Here is a 26,922-nt window from a genome sequence, read left to right on the forward strand (position 1 = left end):
ATTATGGCTGTGTGTACTCTGGGCTGTATTCTGGTAAGAAAGCCATGTACTTCTAATCAGCATAGGAAGGACCAGACTCCCGAACACTGATCATTAAAGTGAGAAAAATTACGTTAGATTTACTGGATTGCTTGGCAACCATACTTAGAAAAAATTATACCCAGAGCCAGAAAACGCTTGGTAATGGCCACATATATTAGACTCTGCTTGGGCTAGGCAATGACCACATTTCTAGCCTCGTGCATCATACAGCACTCAATAATTGATTTTATCTTCTAAAATTTCTTCTTCATGCTTTCTTTGCCCAGCAACTATAGCTATCTTCCTCCTTCAGGGCACTTTTATTCTATAATAATAAACCTATCATATTTTTTGAAACTGCAATCCAGAACTCTACTTTGAAAGCATGACACAGAGCCTACACTGTCCATCTGCAGTCTGCCATCTTTATGACAGAGGAGTACAAACTTCAAGAGCAACTCAATTCTAAGAAGAAAAAGATGCTGAGAAAGCCCATCATCATCTCATTTTTAGAATTCTTGGCAACTATACAAATGTATCTTAAAGTCTAAGGACAGAATACAAAGTAAGGAACTCTAGGCTTTACCAAATGATCAGGAATAAAGTTTAACAAAACTGTTACTTACTAACACCCGTTTACCTAGAGACAGGTACTTACAGGGCATTGATACCTTCAGACGGAACAAGACTTTGTCCTGCTCACCATTAATCTAAAGTTACAGTGACGCGTGAGCCCCCTTCCCCAGGCTAGAAAATATTCAAGTCAGAATTGCTAGGTAACACTTATTTTTCTTCAATCAGAAAAATGTTAACGAATCTGATCTTTTAACTATCATTAATATGCGAAGAAAATACTGCCTCAGGGAATACAAAGACACAATAGATGTCAATCAATACAAAATCTCTGAGTGGGTAGAGGGAGGTCCACTGGTACAAAAATAAAGATAAAAAGCCAAGAGATGTCATCAGAGTAAGAAAAATAACTCGGCAGAAAGTCTAATTTTTTAACTGACTTTGCTCCTTACTGTTCAAGTTAACTGTTGGAAGCAAACAAAAAAAAAAGGTGAGGGAATCCGTAATGAAATGTTTTTAATTTTTTTAATGTACACATGCAGTCAGACCTGAACTTTTCTAAAGACTACCACAATGTATTAAGTTTTATAGAAAAATTTAATCCTGTGGAAGGATGCTATTCACTTAGATTTGAGTATTTTTTTTTGATATTAACATACAAATTACTAAAGACTTAAAAGACAAAATACCAACCCAATCTCATAGCATAAAATTAATTTTGCTATACATCTTCATCATCTGTACTTACTAATTGATATGTAATAGAAAAATAAGGATATCCAAGTTCAAAGCAGCAAGCAGTGACCACCATTCCTTTACAGCACAGGAAACTCACCTTTATATGTAACCATGAAAATCCAACTTAATTTTCAAACATCTTCATTCAAATTTCACCCATGCTAGAAGAGCTCTGTTAGGTTCTCGGACTTCTCCAAATGCTCATGTCTCAGGAGAGCCTCACTGTTGGTAATCCTAAAACCATTCATTTGCTATTTCTGAACAAAAATTTGTGAAAGCATGTAAACCATACCCCTATCTTCTGATTACAATGGTTAAGTACAAAAACAATTCATTGAACGTCTTACAAATCATTACAGTTACACATAAAAGCACCTAAGAAATTTTAAAAAATAAAAGATTCACAGTGCACTGAACCTTGGAACATATAAGGCTGGAACATAAGAACACTGAAAAAGTGGATTCAAAAGACCTGTTCTCTCAAAGACGTAAAACATAATGAAGCCAACCCAACACTTTTCCCATCTAGTTTCTTAAATCGCAGCACACAGAAGGAAAGTACTGCATATTCAGCACTCTCCTTGATCACTTGATTTCTTCAAACCATGCTAAAATTCCTCAATCGAGAAAGCTAGTTCTGTGCTAAGCATGGCCTTTCTCAAGGTAACCTGAACACTGAGAAACTTAATACACAGGTTTGAGGGAATAAGTATAGCAGAAGTACATAAAACATGTACATCCAACTTATACATTTTCTGCATAGTTAAGTCACATCACACACATAAACTTTAAATCACATCTTTTAACATTTTTTTAAATCTCAAACTGTCAAGAGAGCTAAAAGCCTCAAGTTACCAAAGTTCCATTCCAACAATACCCTTATTTTGTTCCACCCACAGTGCATTAAATGAAGCAGCACAACAGCAATAATATTTAACCATAGTTAAACTACCATTATCGAAAAGATAATCTGTTGGTTCTTGAAAAGGCTCAACACCATTAGAGGCCATACTTCTGGTAACTAATCTCTTCTGCTTTAGTATGGAGAGCTGAAAATTCCAACTCGAGGCACCAGAAAGACTGACCAAAGCACTCACTTAAAAAGGGAAAACCCCTAGAAAATCACTAAAAATTAAACAGTTTCCAGATGGCAGTAAATGAGTGAAAATGATCTACCTGCCAGGCAAACAGTTTTCACTGTTTCTGTTTGTAATTTAACAGAAATCTGGAATGCTGGGACCAACTAAAAATATGGCTCAAGGAGACCCAAGCAAAGCAGCTGTATTTTTGGAAAAAACAGTTAAGAGCTTCCTAACGCAATCATATAATGCATTTTTAAAAGGTCACAGAAGGATTCACAAATTTGTCACATTAAAAGACGCAGGATTGTGAATAACCTAATTCTAAACACACTGCTATAACTGAATTATCCTGCTTAGCACCAGGAGGGTGACACTTGTATTAATAAATAGAATTTCTCCTTTAAAATCAAGCCATTGAAAAGCTAAAGCAAATTAATACCAAGTGAACTCCTTACAATAGCACTTCTTTTGAAAGTCCCACCGGGTTAAATAGAACCCCTATTAAATAGGCTATCTATACAGAATAAAGATTTCTACAATAAAATTTACAAGCAGAGATATATTTTGTGGATACCACATGTAAAAAAGATTTTTAAAACCCACATGACAGAAGCACACGCACGCATATGCTCACACTCTCCCCCCAACCCCGAAAGAAACACCTTCAATGAGGTTAGAAGCAGCCCAAACACTAAAGCCCCTTAAAGCCCTGGTGATTGTCCTCAATTATATAGCTAAAATCCTTCTTTAAATGGGCACTGCCATCCTTATTTGGATTTAAGAATCCTAAAGGAGCAAAATACATTCCTAGGAGTGAATTACACGTTACTGCCATGTTCTGATCCTCCCCTAGTGAAATGCTTTATCTGTACTTGGGTAAACTGCATACCCTTCCCTTTGGCTCCATCATCTAGGGGCTTCATGCTAATAAAAGTGTGTCAGTCTCTGCTACTACTGCAAATTGGAACCTAATAATAACATCAGTTTCCAGAGATCAACACTGAGATGCAATGTAAAACCTAATAATGTCAGTATTCCATACATATTTACACAACTTAATATAGAATAAAGTTTCACAAGAACAAAATCATCATATGATACTAAGGGGCTGGCAGCAGGATGGTGCAGATGTGACCAAAGCAGTTTCGGGGTCCCAGCCCCCATGCTCTCTCCCCACTACCCTCTCTTCACGGTCTCCCAGGTTCACTGACTGCACACAGCACAATTCAAAATCAGAGCATCAACTCCCCGCCCAACCAACTCAGTCCCTCTCCAGGCTGAGGACTTTGTCCTTTAATGAAGTGCTGAGAGTTCATTTTGAACATGAACATTATATAGCAGATGCTGACTCTAAATAAAACCTTAAAAAAACTCCTAGCAGAGGACGATTAGAAAACCTAAGTGGTTAGAAGCAGAGATAGGCACAAAATGCCACCAAAGCAGATGACCTGCAATCTTGACTTCTGTGACATTTCAGCTCTTGTATTCATTTAATAATTGTGTATTTTAAGTTTCTTTTAAAATTTTCAATATAAGGAAACTAGTATTATCAATACAATCACTGTAATGGGTTGATGGAGCATTCCCATTAACTTAGCTATTAGTGATGACTCAAACACTATTTTCTTAACCAGAATACAAAATAAAAACCATAATCACACAGAAAAAAATGCCCTCATAAAAAGCAACTTAAATTCATTAGCCAAACACTGAAAGGGTACATATGTATAAAAAGTTATAACTGCATTTACAGTGCAAACTCATGTTTCTTTCTACTCTCTCTTCTGCACATAGAACATCTCTTCAGAAACATCACTGCCTCCCTGCATTTCTTTAAAACACCTGAGAAAGGTAAGGCTCAAAGAGACACCCACTCAAATGCAACAAGTCTCTGATCTTGAGACTTCCACAACACATTTGTTGCTATCAAAGGTCCAAGATTTTCATTATAGCATTATGGTCAAACTTGAAACTCAGAAAGGCTCTGGATGAAAAGGGGAACTTGCAACGTCCATTACATGCCACAGACTGGCCCTCGGCATGTTCTAGCAACTGGTCTTCACCGGAGCAAGGTAAGTCATATACAGCATCTGCTTAAAAAACAAAATAAATAAGCTCAGTAACTTAGTAAGAAATCAAATCCTGCCCTTCACCTTTTGTTATAAAGGAATTCACGTGCAGTATATATTCATCTCCCCACACTCTAAATCTAACCTAAGTAGAACCACCAAGATATCTTCCTTTCCCTAAACTGGTACTCAAGTGTATTTCTAATCTATTATTGCTTATTCCAAACAAACATTCAAAATCTTAATCTCAGCCTTTATTTTAAGACCCTTAATATTCACCTGCTTTCAAAAATGGGCATACCTAGGGACTTCCCTGGTGGTGCAGTGGTTAAGAATCCGCCTGCCAAAGCAGGGGATATGGGTTCGAGCCCTGGTCCAGGAAGATCCCACATGCCGCGGAGCAACTAAGCCCATGCGCCACAACTACTGAGCCTGCGCTCTAGAGCCTGCGAGCCACAACTACTGAGCCCACGTGCCACAACTACTGAAGCCCGTGCGCCTAGAGCTCGTGCTCCACAACAAGAGAAGACACTGCAATGAGAAACACGTGCACTGCAATGAAGAGTAGCCCCTGCTCGCCGCAACTAGAGAAAGCCCGCGTGCAGCAACGAAGACCCAACACAGCCAAAAGTAAATTAAGTTTTTTAAGAAATGTGCATACCTTTGTTTACCACCTATATTTGTATTTTGTGCCAGCATAAGGGGAGCTTCTTGACAGAGATCAAAATGTAAACATTATAAAGATTACAATTACAATGTAAGATCTGTAAAGATTCCAATTCTAGAAAAATAAAGCTGGAGGTTATCAAATCTTCAGGGAATATGTCAACCTAAAGAAAAATCCAAATTTTCAAAATCATAGTACAACAGAACTCCAACTTATCAGGGCTTTTTTTTTTCCCCCTGAAAGTAGAACAGGGACGTGACCAGGAAAGTAGGTTTGGAATAGACACCAAAAGGTTGAGGCCGAAATAAAGTCTGATATGAGGTTTCCCAGGATAAGAACACTTTTATACTTCCTTCTCAAGACAACTCAAAATTTTATATATCTGAATCATGCCCAACTAAGTTGGATATACATTAGTGTGCCTTTTTTAATGTTCCTAAACATATGGCTTTTTAAAGATTTTCTGAAATAATTGATTTCTGAAGCTACATTACTTCAACTATCAGCCTATCATGCCCACACCACCTAAGGTGGCCAGAAAAGTCCAACTAAGAGGAATTCTACCCCCATAACTTAATGACAGTTCCAAATTCTTCTTACACTTAATTTTCCAAAACAGGGTTAAAGGATCTCTCTCTTGTTTTTTTTTGGCCGTGCCGCAGGCATGTATGATCTTAATTCCCTAACCAGGGATCGAACCCACGTTCCCTGCATTGTAAGCATGGAGTCTTAACCACTGAACCACCAGGGAAGTCCCCAAAGCATCTCTTTTAAAACAGCTTCTATCTTGCTTAAATCATAAACAGTAATGCAAGAAAATATAATTATAATGCTTCTCAATTCTTAAGAGTTTTCTATATGAAAGCCTTAAATCTAGATGGTAAATAAATGCTTACCTACTGCACAGGGAATTTCATACCATTCAAAATAGCACCGAAGAAAAAAATAGCCTATTGCAATTCCAAATGACATCTACTAAATCAGTATTTACAAAGAGCTTTCTACATTCCTCAACATTACCTTCCAAATCAGATCACACACCTACTCTTCATAACTGAGGATGGAGAAGTTCCAAATGTCATTTTAATAAAAGCTATCCTTAGTACCATCTTAACAAGTTGATCATTACCTCAAGTAAGGGGGAAATGTTTCCCTTCTGAAGTTAGCACTCCTCTTACATATATGTGAGAATGAGGTTTCTCCTCACCATTATATTACTTGGGTCTACTCCCTGTCTAACCCTCAAGCAATTATTTATTTATTTACAATATTCATGCACAGCACCAAGGCTTCACATTCACAAAAGAAATAGCACAGTGAAAGGGCAAATAATGTAAATAAATTTATTTTAGCCAGTTTCATATTTAGAGAACTTGACCATATATATGAACTCTCTCTCTATAGACCACGTGCAACTCTTTCAGCTTATCTATCACAGTTCATCATGCACCACTAAAATCAAGGTTACTTCAAAACCAAACCGAATCCCAACCAGCAGAAATTTTAAAAAGAAAATGACTTGCCTGTTTCAAAAGTATCCTGAAGCTTTCGTGGATGAAGTTTTTTTTCACATTTCTATTAAAAAACACAAACACACAACATACCATCTCCATTTATTTCAATTATAAATAAGGAGATATACTATCAAATTTCTCAGGAAGAGAATTAAACCATATAATCACCATGCCCACCTTGCACTGGTATTTTTAATTTTATTTTTAATTTATTTTTTTAAGCCTAAAACTGTTTTTAGTTCTTGATTATACGTACAATATGGAAACACCAGAAAACAAGAAAATTATTCATTAAATTTCTCAACCCAGAGATAATTACTATTAACATTCCAGTACATCTTTCCAGCTTTTTTTCTATGAAGATACGTGTGAATGTATTTTCATATAATTATGTAACCAACAGAATTATTCTATACATAGTATTCTATAACCCACTTTTTTTTTTTTAACATCTTTATTGGAGTATAATTGCTTTACAATGGTGTGTTAGTTTCTGCTTTATAACAAAGTGAATCAGCTATAATATACATATATCCCCATATCTCCTCCCTCTTGTTTCTCCTTCCCACCCTCCCTATCCCACCCGTCTAGGTGGTCATAAAGCACCAAGCTGATCTCCCTGTGCTATGCGGCTGCTTCCCATGAGCTATCTATTTTACATTTGGTAGTGTATATATGTCCATGCCACTCTCTCACTTCATCTCAGCTTACCCTTCCCCCTCCCCATGTCCTCAAGTCCATTCTCTACGTCTGCATCTTTATTTCTGTCCTGCCCCTAGGTTCTTCAGAACCGCTTTTTTTTTTTTTTTTAGATTCCATATATATGTGTTAGCATACAGTATTTGTTTTTCTCTTTGACTTACTTCACTCTGTATGACAGACTCTAGGTCCACCCACCTCATTACAAATAACTCAATTTAGTTTCTTTTTATGGCTGAGTAATATTCCATTGTATATATGTGCCACATCTTCTTTATCCATTCATCTGTCAATGGACACTTAGGTTGCTTCCATGTCCTGGCTATTGTAAACAGAACTGCAATGAACATTGCGGTACATGACTCTTTTTGAATTATGGTTTTCTCAGGGTTTATGCCCAGTAGTGGGATTGCTGGGTCATATGGTAATTCTATTTTTAGTTTTTTAAGGAACCTCCATACTGTTCTCCATAGCGGCTGTATCAATTTACATTCCCACCAACAGTGCAAGAGGGTTCCCTTTTCTCCACACCCTCTCCAGCATTTATTGTTTGTAGATTTTTTGATGATGGCCATTCTGACCAGTGTGAGGTGATACCTCATTGTAGTTTTTTGCCTTTGCCCTGCAGGATCTTTTTTTTTTTTTTTTTAACATCTTTATTAGAGTATAATTGCTTTACAATGGTGTAATTAGTTTCGGCTTTATAACAAAGTGAATCAGCTATACATATGATTAGTGATGTTGAGCATCCTTTCATGTGTTTGTTGGCAATCCGTGTATCTTCTTTGGAGAAATGTCTATTTAGGTCTTCTGCCCCTTTTTGGATTGGGTTGTTTGTTTTTTTGATATTGAGCTGCATGAGCTGTTTGTAAATTTTGGAGATTAATCCTTTGCAGTTGCTTCATTTGCAAATATTTTCTCCCATTCTGAGGGTTGTCTTTTTGTCTTGTTTATGTTTTCCTTTGCTGTGCAAAAGCTTTTAAGTTTCATTAGGTCCCATTTGTTTATTTTTGCTTTTATCTCCATTTCTCTAGGAGGTGGGTCAAAAAGGATACAACCCACTTTTTAAATGTATATACTATGAACATATTCCTTTTTCAATAAATACAAATCTACACCATCACTTTCAATGACTACATGGTAGTCTATGGCATAGATCTACAATATTGCATTTAATATTATCTTCTTAGATATTTAGATTGTTTCCATGTTTTCATAATTAAGAGCAATGGAGTGGGGGCTTCCCAGGTAGCACAGTGGTTAAGAATCCGCCTGCCAGTGCAGGGGACACGGGTTCGAGCCCTGGTCCGGGAAGATCCCACATGCCGCGGAGCAACTAAGTCCGTGCGCCACAACTACTGAGCCCATGTGCCTAGAGCCCGTGCTCTGAAACAAAGAGAATCCACCACAATGAGAAGCCTGCGCACTGCAACAAAGAGTAGCCCCCGCTCACCGCAACTAGAGAAAGCGCAGCAACAAAGACCCAATGCGGCCAAAAAATAAATAAATAAAATAAATAAATTAAAAAAAAAAAAAAGAGCAATGGAGTGAATATTCTTTAAATTTCTCTTCTAGGGAACCAAGGTAAGAACTTTTTCAGGCTTTCAATATAGCCAAACTACTCTCTAGGAGGCTGTACCAATTAGCAATTTTAAAGTGTTCTCAATATTCTCAACAATATATAAGTGGCTATCTTTTCATCTTTGCCAATCTAATGAGGAAAAGTGGCATCCCGTTTTAATTTACTTTCTTTGATTACACATTTATACGTTTATCAGTCACTTTTAGTTCTTCCCTTATAAGCTGTTCATATACTTGTTCTCCATCATTAACTTTCTTTTAAGAACTTTCAAAAAATTTATTCAAGTTCTTTTAGACAAATATGAGAGTCATTTGTGAAGTTCCCCCCAAAAAATCAAGGATTCTGATTGGTATTGAATTAAATCTATGTATTAATTTGAGGAGAATTAACATTTTTATAGTACTATCATTTTAATCTGTCCAGCTTTTGTTAGGGACAGATGTTGAATTAGATTAAAAGCCTTCTGACCATCTATTAAGACTCTTCTTTGTTCTTGTCACTATTTCTACCAGAGTGGAGTGCAATAATAGTAAAGGGCAAGTAGTCTAACAGTAAACTGATCTTTAACATGTGCTTGCTAGTGGAATCAATACACCCCAAGTTAAATCAACAGCACCTAGGGAATTCAAGGAAAATACTTTTGTTAAAAACTTGAAATTACTATTATCACCCACTGTTAAAGAAAGAAAAATAGGTGAAGATACAATAAGAAAATTCAACATAGAAATACCAGGACTGGGACTTCCCTGGTGGTGCAGTGCGTAAGAATCTGCCTGCCAATGCAGAGGACACAGGTTCGATCCCTGGTCCGGGAAGATCCCACATGCCACGGAGCGACTAAGCCCGTACGCCACAACTACTGAGGCCACAAGCCACAACTGCTGAAGCCCGCGCACCTAGAGCCCATGCTCCACAGCAAAGAAACCACCGCAATGAGCAGCCCGCACACCACAACGAACAGAAGCCCCCGCTCGCTGCAACTAGAGGAAGCCTGTGTGCAGCAATGAAGACCCAACGCAGCCAAAAATAAATTAATTAATTAATTCAAAAAAATAATAAAAATAAAATAAATACATCTTTAAAAAAAAAAAGGAAAGAAATACCGGGACATACAGAAAAGATAAGCAAGGAGACTTATCAGTTTATGAATTACTTTCTGGAACACAGACTAATAAAAGAATGGAAGTAAATGCCTTAAAATGCTCACACGTAATCTGCCTTTCAGCCTAGTCTAATGAATATGACACTGGCTGTGAGTATTTTGTTTTGTTTTCGTTTTCTAAATTCTATCAACTTGAAGAAAAAAAACAAAAACAAAAACACTGTGATGTTATTCCAAACTTTTAACTTCATTAAAATAATACAGACTCTATTTAGAAAAATAGAGAGAGAATACTTAGGACTTGTCTAGAAAGCAGGGTTGACTACACACTGTTTCCAAAGTATTAAAATATATCTAAATATCCACATATAGATAACCAACAAGAACCTACAGTATAGCACAGGGAACTCAATACTCTGTAATGACCTATATATGGGAACAGAATCTAAAAAAGACTGGATATATGTATATGTATAACTGATTCACTTTGCTGTACAGCAGAAACTAACACAACATTGTAAATCAACTATACTCCAATAAAAATTAATTATAAATAAATAAATAAATAAATACCCACATAAAAAGTAAAGATCAGATGCACATTTGAATCAATGTGATAAACCTATAATTGAGAGTAGGCAGAGATTTTTTTAGTGGGTGAATAGTGCACACACAGCAGGTTCATAAAAATCCTGTCAATATATCAATTCAACGTGCCTTGCCAACGCCCTTGCCCCATCTTAAAAAGCGTGAACTGCCTTCTTAGCATGAGAGCTGTTAACTCTTACCATCAAGGGGTTCTGCTGCTTGCCTGGCTGGCTGTGGACCCCATTTGTTCTTTTCTTTTGATTAGGTGACTCTTGATACTGTTTTCTGCCATTTCCCCTCATACTTTGACTCTGTTTTTCCAATAAGAAGAAATAAAATATAAATCTATATAGCATAATGTAATAGGATAAAACAATATACCCCTATGAATGTATTTAGCTGGTTGAATCAGAGTTCAGCAAAGCCCCCCGCCCCAAAAACCTTCCTTAAACACTGGAGAACCACTATCAATATATTTTCTTATAGAAGACAGTTCTTCACAAAGCTAGAGTCCTCAAAAGATATGAAATAGAAAATATAATGGTCCCTAGGAATCTTTCCACACCTCTTGCCTTATGCCATTTCTGCTCACAGACTGTGTTTACAAGCATGAGGAGTTAAAGAAGAATGGGAGCAAGGAGAGGAACAACTTTGAAAACCTTATGTGACTGCCAAAGAAAACCTCTCTGTGAGGGAACACTGAGGCACATTGACTACAGTCCTTAAAGCTGGAAACAGGCAGCAGATGTGATCACCGTTACCCTAAAATCTGCTTTAAGTTATTAATAAACAAATAGGGATTTTTTTAATTAATCATCTCTTTTTATACAAAATAATAAAGACAACTGGGTTTTAAAATTTGGGCCATTATCCCTAAATTTAGACCTAAAACCTAAACATGCAGTAGTTTACATCTTGCTATTATACTGCTTTAACGAGTTAATTTTCTTAGAAAATAACTCTAAATTTAACTTAAAACACAGTTTTTAAACATTAATTTGGCCTTAGAGGTCTTAAAAAGACAGCTATTTAAGAGGACTAGCTAAAACAGTGAACAGAATAATTTCATTATTATTTTAAAATGTATAAAAATACATTTATTTATGTACAGTCTATCTACCTACAGAAAAAATTAAGCAGTTCCTAAAATAGCTTGAAAACAACAAGCTAATTTAAAGAAAGAAAGGTAGGGAAATACAGCTTTCAGAGACTCATGTTACCACACACTTTTAATTCAATTTCATTCCATAATTCCATTTCATTCCATTCTTCTTGGTATTTACCTTTTATTGCGGTACCATATACATAAAATTTAGCACTTGAACCACTTTTAAATGTACAACTCAGTGGCAGTGTATAGTCACAATGTTGTGCAACCACCACCATCTCCAAAACTTTTTCATCATCTAAACAGAACTTCGTACCTATTAAATAATTCCATATTCCCTCCTGTCCCTCAGCCCTGGTAACCTCAAGTTAATTTCTGTCTATAAATTTGTCTACACTAGGCACCTCATGTAAGTGGAATCATACAGTATTTGTCCTTTTGTGTATGGCTTATTTCACTTAGCATGTGTTTAAGGTTCATCCATGTTGTAGCATGTACGCATCATAATTTCATTCCTTTTTTTTTTTTTTTTTTAAATACTTATTCATTTGGCTGCGCCGGGTCTTAGCTGCAGCATGAGGGATCCAGTTCCCTGACCAGGGATCCAACCCGGGCCCCCTGCATTGGGAGAGTGGAGTCTTAACCACTGGAACACCAGGGAAGTCCCTTTCATTCCTTTTTAAGGCCAAATAATATTCTATTGTATGTTTATTTTGTTTATCCATTAATCTGCTGACAGACATGTGGGTTGTTTCCACCTTTTGGCTATCATGAATAATGCTACTGTGAACACTGGGATATAAGTTACCTGTTTAAGTCCCTGCTTTCAATTCTTTTGAGTATGAGCCTAGGAATGGAATTGCTGGGTCATATGGTAATTCTATGTTTAACGTTTTGACGAACCATCCAAACTGTTTTCCATGGCAGCTGCACCATTTTACATTCCCACCTGCAATGCACAAGGGTTCCAATTTCCCTACATTCCTGTCAACACTTACTATTCTCCATTTTTTTTAATTATATTTTTATTACTTCATACCTAGCGGGTATTAATAGTATCTCACTGTGGTTTTGATTTGCATTCTACTAATGACTGTGAGCATCTTTTCATGTGCTTATTGGCCATTTGTATATATTCTTTAAAGAAATGTCTATTCAAGGTGTCTACCCATTTTTTTAATTGGGTTGTTTTATTTGTAGTTGAATTGTAGGAGTTCTCCATATATCCTGGATATTAATCCATTAGATATGTGATTTGCAAATTCTCCCATTCCATGGGCTGTCTCTTCTCTTTTGATAGTGATCTCTGATGCACAAAAGTTTTTAATTTTGATGAACCCAGTATATTTTTAAAAGAATGAACATAAAAAGAGTGGTACCCAAATAGATGGCTAAAGTAATAAAGACAGATAATACCATGGATTAGTAAGGATGTGGAACAAATGGAACTCTCATATATTTTGCTGGGGATATAAATTACTTGAGAATATTGTTTGCAGTATATACTCAAGAACATAGGCATATCCACTGCTCCAACATTTCTACCCAATTCTATATACCCAAAATAACTGTGTATGTTCCTCAAAAGACATGTACAGAAATATTCATAGCAGTATGGTTTGTAAAAGCCCCAAAGTGGAAACAACAAACATGTACGAGTAGAATGGATAAATAAACTGTAATATAATCATACACCAGAATACAACACAGTAATGAACCTTTCACTGGTAGCATATTTACCAAAATCAGATGTTAATTCATATTACTTGCTACACTGGATTAATACCAAAGCTGTAAAGGTTAAGGAGTCTCATCCCTACTTCAAATCACAAGTCAGAAACACAGGAGACCTGGATTAACAATTCAGAGCTCTACAACTGTTAATCTGTAATTCCTCAACTCAGATACATTTCAAAGTCAAATGATCTAAAGTTATGAAAATCTTTAAATGTGTATCACTCACCTTTGCTTTTAAAAGGTCAGACATTTCAGAATGATTATTATTGTATGGTTTTTGTTGCAGTGGTTGCCTGTGCTTTACCCACTGGTCACCAGGAGAACCTTCAGGAAATAATTGCTGACTGTGGCGGAATTTGGTTCGACTACACCAAGATTTAAAAAATAAAAATCAGATCAGAAAATTTTCACTTATAGTTTTTCTAACACCTGTTAGTTTATCTTACAGACTACAAATTTTACTTTATTTACTGTCTTTCTCTGCCCACTGGAGTATAAGTTCCATGAGGGCAGGGGATTCTTGTTGACTCTATCACTCTACCCCCAGCACCCAGAAGAGTGCCTAGCATTCCATATTTCTTGAATGAATTAATAATCTGTTATTTTTAATCCCAAAGTTTCCTAAATTTATTGATACCACTTCCTCCCTATAAATGACTGTACTTTTAAAAATCTGGGGAGTTCCCTGGCGGTCCAGTGGTTAGGACTCTGCACTTCCAGTGCAGGGGGCACGGGTTCGATCCCTGGTTGGGGAACTAAGATCCCGCAAGCCGGGATGCATGATCCACCCCCCGCAAAAAAAAACACAACTGAAGAAAATAATTCTTTCATAAATTTAATAAATTTAGTAATAAATTCAATAAATAAATCGAGTCGAAACAAACAAATGTCAGTGGATCTTCCTTCTTAACAGGACAGACAACTCAATTCTTTACTAGGATGCTTAAGTATGGAATTTGATCTGGCACAGGTCAGTTATGGACCCCGGCCATGCTGGAAGAGGATCTGAAAAATTAAGCTACATTGTACAGCAAAAAATTCAGGAGCTCAAAAACGATGGAGAAGCAAATTAAATAAAGATCCAGTCTCAAATACTTATGCAAAAGAAACCAACTGTAACAGTAGTTTGTAGTAAAGATAAGAAATCGTATTCTGTAGTACCACATACATGTGTAATACAGTCCAGAGTCACTGATCCCAAGATCCATACTATAGTAAGATTGTTTTTGAATATTTCAGAATCTGTCCCCTTTCCCATTTAAAAACTGTAATTAAATTGCAGACTCTCTACTCTTTCTTTAGACAAAATTCAGATATTTCCTCCAACACATCAATAGATGTTATTCTATATGCTAAAAACAGACACCACCCTGCCTAAGAAACCTGAAATTTGGTTAAAGAAGTTGCTTTATTGTCTCCTTATTCCATTCTCTAGGACCACAAACCCTAACACTGACTGAAAGATGTGGGAATCTTATCACACACTATGGTGGACAGATTCTCCCAAATATGAACAGTGACACAATTTCTTTTCAAACACTGTCACTATTTCATGACTTTTTAGTAGTGATTGGGTTTTTTTAATCCTGACTACATTCCTGTCTACTTTACTCTTTTTCTTTTTTATTGCTTCCCTTATGTTTAGTAGTATATAATTTGGTGATTATAATCATAGATTCTGAAAGGCAGAAATGACCTTTCAAGGCATTTAGTCTAATCTCCTATCCTCATAAAATTCAACTAAAATGGAATATTCCCTATGTGTTTAAAAAATATTGACTGCAGATGTGGTTTACTCCTATTGTTTACTTTTTAAAGCTCTGGGATAAAAACAGAACACCTAAATTAGAGAAAGTATAAAAAGCAACTCTCTCTGAACCTAACAAAGGCAAAGTTCTAGCAAGCTGATTACAAATACATATACTTATTTAAGAAAATTACTTACTCAGCCTACTCTATAATTGTGATTTGGATACAATTACATTCCAACCAAGAAAATGCTCTTTGCAGTTCATGTCCATGTAATAGTCACTCTTTATAATATACAGTCTAGGCTAGGGAAAGAAAAGAAGCAAGCCCAAGTCTTCACAGTGCTATCTTTCTGAACAAATTATACATACACCAGCATCCCTCATCTCCTCTACACAAAAACAAACTTCAATATATTCCCCCATTCAACCATCTTCAGAAACTCAATTATTTCTAAAGTAAAGATATGAGAACAGGGAAGTAACAGTATAAATACACATACAGAGGATTTTTTTCTTTTCCTCATATTCTATCTATCCATCTAAAAAGTTGATAAGCTCTTATGTATACCATTTTAAAATATGCCTGAAGCTCCTTTCCAACTTCAACCAAGCTCTCATCAAAAACCCTTAAAATAAATTTCAATTATTTGTGAGACCAGTAACAAAATAATACCTACAAAAAGGAAGCCAACACCTCTGCAAACTTTATAAGCAAAATGTCACTGCATTAAAAACTATCAAAATGTCAGAATCCTACACATATATTTCTTTACCTCAATTTTTCCACAGTGGGTTTAGCTGGTGTGCTACCAGCTGAGGAAAATCCATTGTCGCTATCTGAGGAATCGCCAAATCTTCGGGAAAGCCAGTCCCTTAATGGTCTATGGAAACATTAAGAATTCAATTTTAAAACTTGGCTATGTAAAGAAACTCACCATCAGAATTTATGAAATTTTGTATTTAAAGAAATACGAACATACCTGATAAAAGGAATGGCCATAAAAAATTTGTTTGGTGCCAAACCAAGTTTGGATTTTGGGGTCATATCATTTCTATGACAGGGCAATTTCTCAATGGAGAACCACTCAATGTTCTGAAACACAAGAAAATAATTCATTTTGTTAGTTATTTATTATCAAAGAGTTTCTAAAAGCAATTTCCTACATCATTTAATTGGGATACTGTCCAGCAATCTAAAAATACTTTTCAATTACATACCCGAATTTCTCTTCTGGTTTTCGGGTTAAATTTGGTATCTTTTGGAATTCCTGGAATGATGTACAAACGAGCAAGCTGGTCATTGATTCGAAGTTCAATGTAATCATCCTTACAAATATAATCTTTAATATCAAAACCAGTTTCTTCAAAGACCTGGAAATAACAAATTTGGATGATGATTTTCAAGTTTCGCTGTTAGACCTTCAGTTCATTAAAATTTGTTTATATCAAAGACAAAAATTCGGGACTTCCCTGGTGGCGCAGTAGTTAAGAATCTGCCTGCCAATGCAGGGGACACGGGTTTGAGCCCTGGTCCGGGAAGATTCCCACATGCTGCGGAGCAACTAAGCCCGTATGCCACAACTACTGAGCCCACATGCCACAACTAATCAAGCCAGCGTGCCTAGAGCCCGAGCTCTGCAACAAAGAGAAGCCACCCCAATGAGAAGCCGGCGCACCGCAACGAAGAGTGGCCCCCACTCGCCGCAACTAGAGACAAGCCCACACGCAGCAACAAAGACCCAATGCAGCCATACATACATACATTCATTCATTTATTTAAAAACCACTAAGGAAAAAGTCAGAATATTTCAGGGTCTAGTTCTAGCTGTGCCTCTGTTGAACTGTTCACTATGGAAAAACCTCCTTGCATACCTGAGCCTAAGTTTCTTCACCTATTCAGTGAAGGGTAACGTGGGAAATTGTGACTTACAATAATATATATTTGGTCACTGTCCCCCTTTCTGGTACAAGATCTCCTAAAACCCTTGGAAAGTCTTAAGTGACGAAAGCAAAAGTGTCTTTTTGTTATGTTAATTAGGTGACTTAGGAAGCCCACCTAAGGATTGAAGCTGGTGGCCAGGTGATTAAGAGGGCTGGAACTTTCAGCCCCTCCTCCCCCACACCTCCAGGGATTGAGCTCAATCGCTAATGGCCAATGATTTAATCAATCATGACTATGAAATGAAGCCCCCCCTAAAAACCCAAAAGGAGAGTTTCTAGTTTGGTGAACACATGAAGATTTGGGCATAGCAGTGCCCTAGAAGAGAGCATGAAAGCTCCTTGCCCTTTCCCCATATCTTGCCCTATGTATTTATGTCTTCCATTTGGCTATTTCTGAGTTATATCCTTTTATTACAATAAATTGATAATCTACTAAGAAAAATGTTCCTGAATTCTGCGAATCACTCTAGCAAATTAATAAAACCCAAGGAGGAGGTCAGAAGCACAAATGACAACTTGGACTTGCGATTGGCATCTGAAGCAAAGGAGAGTCTTATGGGACTGAGCCCTTAACCTGTGGAATGTGATGCTATCTCCAGGTAGATAGTGTCAAAATTGAGTTGAATTGTAGGACACCCAGCTGATGTCCAAAACTTGCCTGCTGGTGTAGGGAAACACCCCCTACACACACACACACACACACACACACACACACACACACACACACTATAATTGGGTCCAGAACCCTTACGATGTTAGAATACATCAGTGGTTCCCACTCTGTGGGAAGTCACTGGGAACTCCATATGGATTTTATTCACAGCAACCACAAATCTACATGTATACCAAGCTACAGAATGAAAATGGTCTTACACCAGCGGCTGGTTTCGTGGAAGACAATTTTTGGGCTGCGGGGTGGGGTGGGCGCTGCTCACCTCCTGCTGTGCAGCCTGGTTCCTAACAGGCCCCTGACCGGTTCCATTCCGTGGCCCAGGGGTTGGGAGCCCCCGTCTTTCACAAAGAAAATCATTTCTCAAACATGATAACGGAATGTGATTAATACTAATATTTAAGTGGACAGATTCCAAGAGTATAGCTACAACCACATTTGCACATGTGTGTGTGGGGAGGTGTTGTAAATGCACGAAAAATGAGAACTAGTGAAGTGGATTAATGGTTCTAAAACTGCCTTTCCTCACCGTGCCTCAAGGACTACGGGAGTGTAAATCTCAGGAATAAAATGTCACATCTAACCCTCACCTTTTCCTTCAGCCAGAGGACCCATCCTTAATTTGATTAAAATCCCGGGCTTCTGCTTAAAATTTAAAAACCACTGGTATCCTCTAGCCTTAAAGTTCTCCTTCAGATAACATTTGTGTTCTCTGACAAAGTCCTTCCCCACTTCACCCCCAAATGAAAAAGGCTTTGGAGCTTTAGTGTCTAGTAACTAGTGTGCATCTTTTACACTGGAGTTCGTTCCTCCTCTTCCCTCTAGTTTCAGCACATTCTAACCAATCAGTGGGAGAGAACATGCACAGGCCTGAATCTCTTACAAGGTATGGGTGTGAAGGAGCTGTTTCTATCCATTTTTTTTTTTTGTCTCTTCCCTCTTTCTCTTGCCAGTACATCTGACAAGAGAAAGGTATATCTTTCTACCTTCCTCAATAAGGGCACATCTATACTTGTCTCAAACATGTGTAGACTGTAACTCCCAATTTAAGCTCCTCTACGACACCTAACTCATTTCTGTATACTCCCAATTATGCTAAACCTTTTCCTAATTTTAAGAACTAGGTGAATATACTTACTTAAAAACTGCTCTATGGTATATAGAAAAAAGACATTATTTGTATTTCCTACTTCTGGAAATGACAGAGTGGGAACAGAAATACAGATATGCTACCAAAAAGAAAAAAAGTGTTCTTTTCCAAATAAAATTCCAAAATAAAATACTTTTTTTTTTTTCTTGTGGCTGAACCACTACAGGTTTTTTTTTTTTTTAAGGAATTTTTTTTAATTGGAGTAAAATTGCTTTACAATGTTGTGTTAGTTTCTGCTGTACAACGAAGTGAATCAGATATATGTATATCTATATCCCTTCCCCTTCTTGGACAGAATAAAATTCTGAAGCCTCAGTGATAGAGATTTCGTAGTTTCCCACATCCCCAAATCTTAACATTTATATACATAAGACAATGTAATTAAACCAGCAATTGTGGATTTATTTCACAACTCATGTATGCTATCTGGAGTGAAAGTCCAGATACTCTGGTTTTCCTTTTCTTTGCAACTAAGGTCTACCCTACTCTACTGCTTCAGACATAGCTTAAAAACATTTTTTTTAATTGTAAATCAATCGGGATGGATATTAGATTTATAACTGTAACAATTAGGACTGGTTTACCTGAAAGTTTACACATCGTTGACATAAAATTGTTTCTCTTCAAAGTTTTCATTAAGAAGGTCAAAAGGGAAGACAAACCAGAAGACATTCACAATACACTCAAATCCAGACTATATTAAAAAGTACTATATATCCACAGGACAAGTAAACCAACTTTTTAAAAAAATGGGTAACATGTAAGTGGGTACTTAATAAAAGAGGACATTCAAATGGCCAATAAGAATATGACAATGTGGTCAACATCATTAGACTTCAGAGAAATATAAATCAGAAGCACAATGACAGACCATTACATTCCCATGAGAATGGCTAAAATTTTTTAAAATTGAGATATAATTAACATTATATTAACTTCAGATATACAACATAATAATTAACTTTTTGTATATACTGAGGAATGACCATAAAATTTTTCCCAGTTTTACTGATATAATTGATATATATTATTGCTTAAGTTTAAGGTGTACAGCTTAACGGTTTGACTTACATATACTGTGAAATGATTACTCCAAGTAAGTTTAGTTAGCATTCATCATCTCATATACATACGATAAAAAGAATAAACAAAAAAAAAAAAAAAGATTTTTTTTTCATTGTAATGAGAACTCTTAGGATCTACTCTCTGAGCAACTTTCATGCATATCATACAGGCAGTGTTAACTATAGTCATCATGTTGTTCACTGCATCCCTAGTACTTATTTATCTTCTAACTCAGTTTGTGCCTTTTGACCACCTTCCTACAATTCTCCTCTACACGCACACACCCTCTGATAACCACAAATCTGATCTCTCCCTCTATGAGTTTTGCTTTTTCAGATTCCACATATAAGTGAGACCATACAGTACTTGTCTTTGTCTGACTTATTTCATTCTGCATAATGCTCTCAATGTCCATCCATAGCGCAAATGGCAGGATTCTTTTCTTTTTTTTTTAACAGCTGAAATATATTCCATTGTGAATGTAACATACCACATCTTCTTTAACCATTCATTGATGAACACTTAGGTTGTTTCCATGTCTTGGCTGTTGTAAACAATGCTGCTATGAACATAAGAATGCAGATACCTTTTCAAGTTAGCATTTTCATTTCCTTTGGATATATTCCCTAGTGGAACTGGTGGATCATATGGTAGTTGTAATTTAATTTTTTGAGGATCCTCCATACAGTTTTGCATAGTGGCTGTACCAGTTTACAATCTCAGTAACAGTGAACAAGGGATCCCTTTTCTCCACATTCGTCTGTCTTTTTAAGGATGCCATTCTAACAGGCATAAGAGATATCTCATTGTGGTTTTGATGTGTATTTGCCTAATAACCTAGTGATGTTGAGCATCTTTTCACATACCTCTATCTTCCATTCCATTAGCCATTCCTCTATCTTCTTTGGAAAAATGTATATTCAGGTCTTTTGCCTATTTTTTAATTCAATTATTTGTTGAGTTGTATGAGTTCTTTATACATTTTAGCTATTAACCCCTTATCAAATATATGGTTTGCGAGTATTTTCTTCCATTCCGTAGGCTGTCTTTCTACTTTGTTGACTGTTTCTCTTGCTGTACAGAAGCTTTTGGGTTGATGTAGTCGCACTTGCTTATTTTGGTGCTTCTGCTTTTGGTGTCATAGTCAAAAAATCATTGCCAAGACCCATGTCAAGGAGTTTTTATCCTGTTTTCTTCTAGGAGTTTTATAGTTCCAGGTCTTACATTTAAATTTAAGTCTTTAATCCATTTCAAGTTAATTTCTGTGAGTGGTGTAAGACAGGGGTCTCGTTTCATTCTTTTACATGGGAATATCCAATTTCCCCAGCACCATTTACTGAAGAGACTTCTTTTCTCCATTGAGTTTTCTTGGCTCCCTCTTCAAATACTAGCTGACCATATATGTGTGGGTTTATTTCTGGCATCTCAGTTCTATTCCATTGATCTATATATTTGTCTGTTTTTATACCAGTGCCATACTGTTTTAATTACTATAGCTTTATAGTATAGCTTGAAATCAGGCAGTGTGATGCCTTCCACTTTGTTCTTCTTTCTCAGGATTGCTTTGGCTATTCGGAGTCTTTTGTGGTTCTACATACATTTTAGAATTTCTTTTCTCATTCTGTAAAAATAATGTTGTTGAAATCTTGATAGGGATCACACTGAATCTAGAGATGGTTTTTGGCAGTAATGACATTTTAACAATATTAATTCTCGCACTCCATGGACATGGGATAAAAATTTTTTAATTGGTAATTCTATGTGTAGGTCAGGACAACTAGAACTCTCATATGCGGGTGGTGGGAATGTAAATTGGTTCAACCACCTGGAAAACCATTGGCAGTAGATATGCAACTTCCCTATGACTCAATAATTCCACTCCTAGAGAAATGAAGGCTTATTTTCCTCAAAGGACATGTACAAGAATATTTACGGCAGTTTTATTCTGAATAGCCAAAAACTGGATACAATCCAATGCATAAGAGAATGGATAAACTGTATTATATTTGTACACTGGAATATTACAAAGAGCAATTAAAAAGGACCAACTGCTAATATACACAACAACATAGATGAATCTCACAGGCATTATACTGAGCCAAAGACATAAAACACAAAGAATAACTATTGCAAAATCCTAATTATATGAAGCTCAAGAACGGGCAAAACTAATCAATGGTGATAGAAGTCAAGATAGTGGTTCCTTTCAGGAAATGTGGGGAAAAGTAGGCATTGATTAAGAAGGGGCAGGAAAGAATCTTCTGAGGTGCTAGAAATATTCTTTGACCTAGGTGGTGGTTTCACAGGTATATACATATAGAAAAATGAATAACCTGTTAAGATTAGTGTATTTTATGTTCTTATCCTCCAACAAAAAAAGTTTTAAAATAACTTTATATAGTTCTTAATTCTATTTTTACAGTTATTCCCTTTAACTACCTTCTTTGAATAATACCTTAAAATCAGAAATTAGTATACATACCAGTCACGTATGTCTGTATAATAATTAGAAACTATGCTAAAGGTAAACTGTATATTCTAAGTTCCTTGCGAGCAGAGCCTGTTACCAAACAGAATCTAACTGAATACATGCTTACTAAAACAAGTATTGGAGGACTGAGGGGCTGTTTCAGATTAGAGACTGAAAACATAAGAATTAAATGCAAATACAGTGCATGAGCCTGGATAGGATCCTGGATGGAGGAGGGGGTGGAAACTGCAGAAAAGGACCATAATGGATCAACTAGTAAATATGAATATGAATTGTCCGTTAGATAACAGAACCTTTCAATGTCCCACTCCTGAATTTGATAATTACACTGTGATTATATAAGAGAACTTCCCACTTCTTAAAATTTACATGCATAAATAATAAGGGGTTAAGGGGCATTTTGTCTGCAATTTACTCCTAAAGTATTTAGCAATAATAATAAAAACCATTCACCCATATGTATCAAAAGTAATAAAGCAAATATGGCAAAATATTACCAGGTGAATCTATTCTTTATATTATTCTTACTATTTTTCTCTATACTTGAAATTCTCTCAATAGTAACACAATTTTAAAGAGTAACATGTAATTAATGTTCAGGTTTTTCTAGTGCATTCATTCAAATATATCCTATGTGCTTAGTAAGTGGCAGGTACCGTCCTAGGCACTGACTTCAGAAATGAATAAAGCAAGTGCTGCTCTTTAAAGAGTTCCATCTAAAAAAGAAATGATAACTGCAATATGATATACGTGCCAAAAGGTAGGTGGGTGCTATGGGAGTACAGAATCAGGGTGCCTAACTCAGCCTTGGTTACAAGTAAGGTGTGGTTGTGAGTTGGGGTGGTCACCTCCGGAAGGCTGTCATGGGCAGCATCCTATTCTGCTGGATACGCTTGAGCTAGGACTTGAAAGATGAACAGAAGTTTGCCAGATAGACAAAAAGAAAAAGACATTCCATTCAGATAGCTGGGAATGGCTACAGCTGAAGAATTATATGAGAGGAAATGGTACAACATGAGGCCATCAGCCTAGTTTAACAAAGGCAGCTTGAAACCCTGTACAACTAAACTTAGAATAAACATAATATAGTGACAGACCTCTTAATTCTAAAAGTGATAGACTGATTTACCTCTAAAATTAGGTATTCATTCTCAACAAATATTTACCAGGAAAAAATTTTAATAGCTCACTTACATGTATAGACAACAAATATAAAAATTTTAATACCATACCTCTGTGTATCAAATCCATGCCTGTATTATAATACAGACTTAATGTTCCTGGCACATGGAATAGGACTAATATCTCAAATGATATCAGATAAAAATCTCTACATAAGAGTAAAGAAATGTGCTACCCAAAGAACACCAGCATAGACAATGAAATCCTCTGGGTAAAATCTATGTCCTATAAGCCTACAAGAGGTAGAATAAACCAATAGTTCCTCTGTACAAATTCCATCAAGATTAAATCACATAAATGCATATATTAAAGTAAGCTTTATTAGAATAAAATATGTTGTTCTGACAAATAATAAGCAACAATATGAAATCCTGAAACCACAAGTGAACTGCCAAGTATTCCTTATTCTCAAAAACAGTTGGTGTTTCACCGCAACTGATAACAAAAATATACTAAGGTTATCCTAATATAGCCTTTCAATAATATCTAGAAAACATTTTTCATATCCCTGTCCTAAATCTACTTCACTGAATACAAGCGATCAGAAATAGGGACCTCCCTGGTGGCGCAGTGGTTGAGAATCCACCTGCCAATGCAGGGGACACGGGTTCGAGCCCTGGTCCGGGAGGATCCCACATGCCGCGGAGCAACTAAGCCCGTGAGCCACAACTACTGAGCCTGTGCTCTAGAGTCCGCGAGCCACAACTACTGAGCCCACGTGCCGCAACTACTGAAGCCCGCGCGCCTAGAGCCCGAGCTCTACAACAAGAGAAGCCACCGCAATGAGAAGCCCACGCACAGCAACGAAGAGTAGCCCCCGCTCACTGCAACTAGAGAAAGCTCGCGTGCAGCAATGAAGACCCAACATCGAAGACCCAATGCAGCCAAAAATAAACAAACAAATTAATTAATTAATTTTTTAAAAAAGTGATCAGAAATAACCCAATTAACAAAGGTGAACCAAGAGGTCAAAGAGAAGACTGGAAATTAATAAGTGAGATGGCCCTTAGCTTTCTATTGACCATTATTCATACCTTCTCCCTGAGAAGCCTGCTTGCCACTGCTTCTTTTAGCTCGGTCCACAAACACAGCCATTACAGGATGTGTCAAATTCTGCTGTAGCATAACAAAACACCTCTATACAGCCATATATGGTGAAATAACTGTAATATAATTATAATAAACCAAATTAAAATGTTATTAAGCAACCTAAAATAAAGCTAAGCATCCATGGAAGAACTGAGTAACTTAAAAACAAGAGAAAAAGTGCTTAAGACATCAGCCTAAGTCTAACTAATGGTAGCTAGAAAATGAGGGCAACACCTCTCCATATATGTTAATACAAGTGAAAATGAAAAGAAAAAATGTAATATTAACATAAACTCCTATAAATGGAATAACTATCTGGTTTTCAACTAAGACACTGGTGGTTCGCCCCTCCCTCAAACAGTGTTGCTTTTATTATACTGCAGTACCACCAAGTGGCAGAAGGATACACTGCAACTCTAGCACTGCTAGTTGAATACTTCATCACTCAAAAATGGCAACTACTATGGATTGAACCCTCCAAAATTCTTATGTTGAAGGCCTAACCCCCAATATGACTGTATTTGGAGATAGGGCCTCTGAGGAGGTGTTACAGGTTAAATGAGGTCATATGGGTGGGGCTCTAATCCAATAGGGCTAGTGCCCTTATGAAAAAGAGGAGATGCTAGCACACTAGCTCTCGGGCACTCACACAGGCACCCGGCAAAGCCCACATGAGCACGCAGAGAAAAGGCAGCCAACTGCAAGCCAGGATCAGAGTCCTCACCAAGAAGCCAATCAGCAGGCAGCTTGATCTTAGACCTCCCAGCCTCCAGAGCAGTAGAAAATAAATTTCTATTGTTTAAGCCACCCAGTCTGTGGTATTTTGTTATGGCAGCCTGAGTGGACTAATACAGAAATGCTCCACCTTAATCCCAAAACTTTCCTCTTTATGAAAAAAGTATTCACTTAAAAATCAGGAATAAAAGTCAAAAGACTTGCCTTTAAAACTTCTAGCCTCAAAATTTACAGAAATTAACATTAAACCTTTTTTGACAAGTTCCTTTATCAGCTAAAAGAGACTATTATTTAGATCAGAAAGGTTAGAAGTTAGGATTAATTCTTATTATCAAAGGGAACATTTTTTTCCTTGAAATTAAAGGACTGCGGTTCCTAAGTATGCTTGTGCTTTCCTCAGAGCAAGACAAAAACTCTAAAACAGGGGGAAAAAATTCATATTGATCCTACAGAAAGGTAAATGTTATTAGGAGATAGATAGATGTACTTAAAAATCACAAATTCCTTCTGTTTTCATCTGTGTGTGTTTAGAAATTCTCACCCATTTACAAATATTCCTTAACTGCCTATATAGCAGTCAAGAACATGAACTCCAGAACCCAAATACCCAAATATCTCTGTTTTGCTGCTTACTGTAAGACGGTGAGCATGTTACTAAACTGCTCTGTTTCAGTTACCCCCACCTGTAAAATGGAGATAACAATTTCCCATAATGGTTGTATCTTTCCCCACAGGATTCTCTTTAGATCTGACAATCCCCACTCCATTCTCCCACTTCCCATCGCTCCAAGAATAAATTTTATTTACTTTCTTACAAATTACAGTGATCCACAGTCATTACTGAAATCAGCACCACATAGATAGGACAACTTTTTATCTTAGTATCCCAGAGCAGAGACCAAACAAGATAAACCAAAGTGAAAACTGTCTCAGTTCACAGGTTAACTTACTCTTTTACCCTAAATATCCTATTTCTGCATCATCCTGACTCTTTATAATACAGTGCATAAAACTCATCAGATGGAGGTTTCCAGCACTCTTGGGTCTAGGGTCATTCTTCAGTTTTTCCAAGGTTAGGTATTTGATTCCTCCAAGAAGATCCAATTACAGAGACAGCTCATTTCACACAATTTAGCCTAAATTTCTGTTATTCCAGTTATTATCTTTTCTGGACCTGGACAACTATCTCACTACTGTAGGACTAGTCTAACTCCATGTTTAAGATCTACAGATCAATTCCTCTAAGTAGGATGCTATGGTTCCCATTTTGTCCTTCCTTATAAGCAAGATGACTACAAAAATTGAAGGCATAAAAAGGGAAGACTTTACAAGTACTCTGTTTCATCGCCTGCCATCTACAGAAAAGAA

At 36.6% G+C, this 26,922-nt stretch overlaps 1 protein-coding gene across 2 annotated transcripts in view; it reads right to left on the minus strand.

Annotated features, from left to right (window-relative positions):
- DCP2 (decapping mRNA 2) overlaps positions 1–26,922 on the minus strand; it is a 51,849-nt gene that overhangs the window by 3,061 nt on the left and 21,866 nt on the right. The window contains exons 5-11 of one of the 2 annotated variants that reach the window (XR_014239764.1): positions 16,450–16,602; positions 16,212–16,324; positions 16,005–16,112; positions 13,707–13,845; positions 10,836–10,946; positions 6,674–6,725; positions 1,430–4,504 (exon numbers count right to left, since the gene is read on the minus strand). Coding sequence is in view for 1 of the 2 variants with exons in the window: in XM_082378224.1 (XP_082234350.1) it covers positions 4,341–4,504; positions 6,674–6,725; positions 10,836–10,946; positions 13,707–13,845; positions 16,005–16,112; positions 16,212–16,324; positions 16,450–16,602 (840 nt within the window). In the remaining variant the exon portion in view is untranslated. Of the gene's footprint in view, positions 1–1,105; positions 4,505–6,673; positions 6,726–10,835; positions 10,947–13,706; positions 13,846–16,004; positions 16,113–16,211; positions 16,325–16,449; positions 16,603–26,922 lie in introns of those variants that run through there. The other variant, XM_082378224.1, reaches the window with a different exon arrangement.

This window comes from Balaenoptera borealis, assembly GCF_965194805.1.
Source record: "Balaenoptera borealis genome assembly, chromosome: 2".
NCBI classification, from domain to species: domain Eukaryota; kingdom Metazoa; phylum Chordata; class Mammalia; order Artiodactyla; family Balaenopteridae; genus Balaenoptera; species Balaenoptera borealis.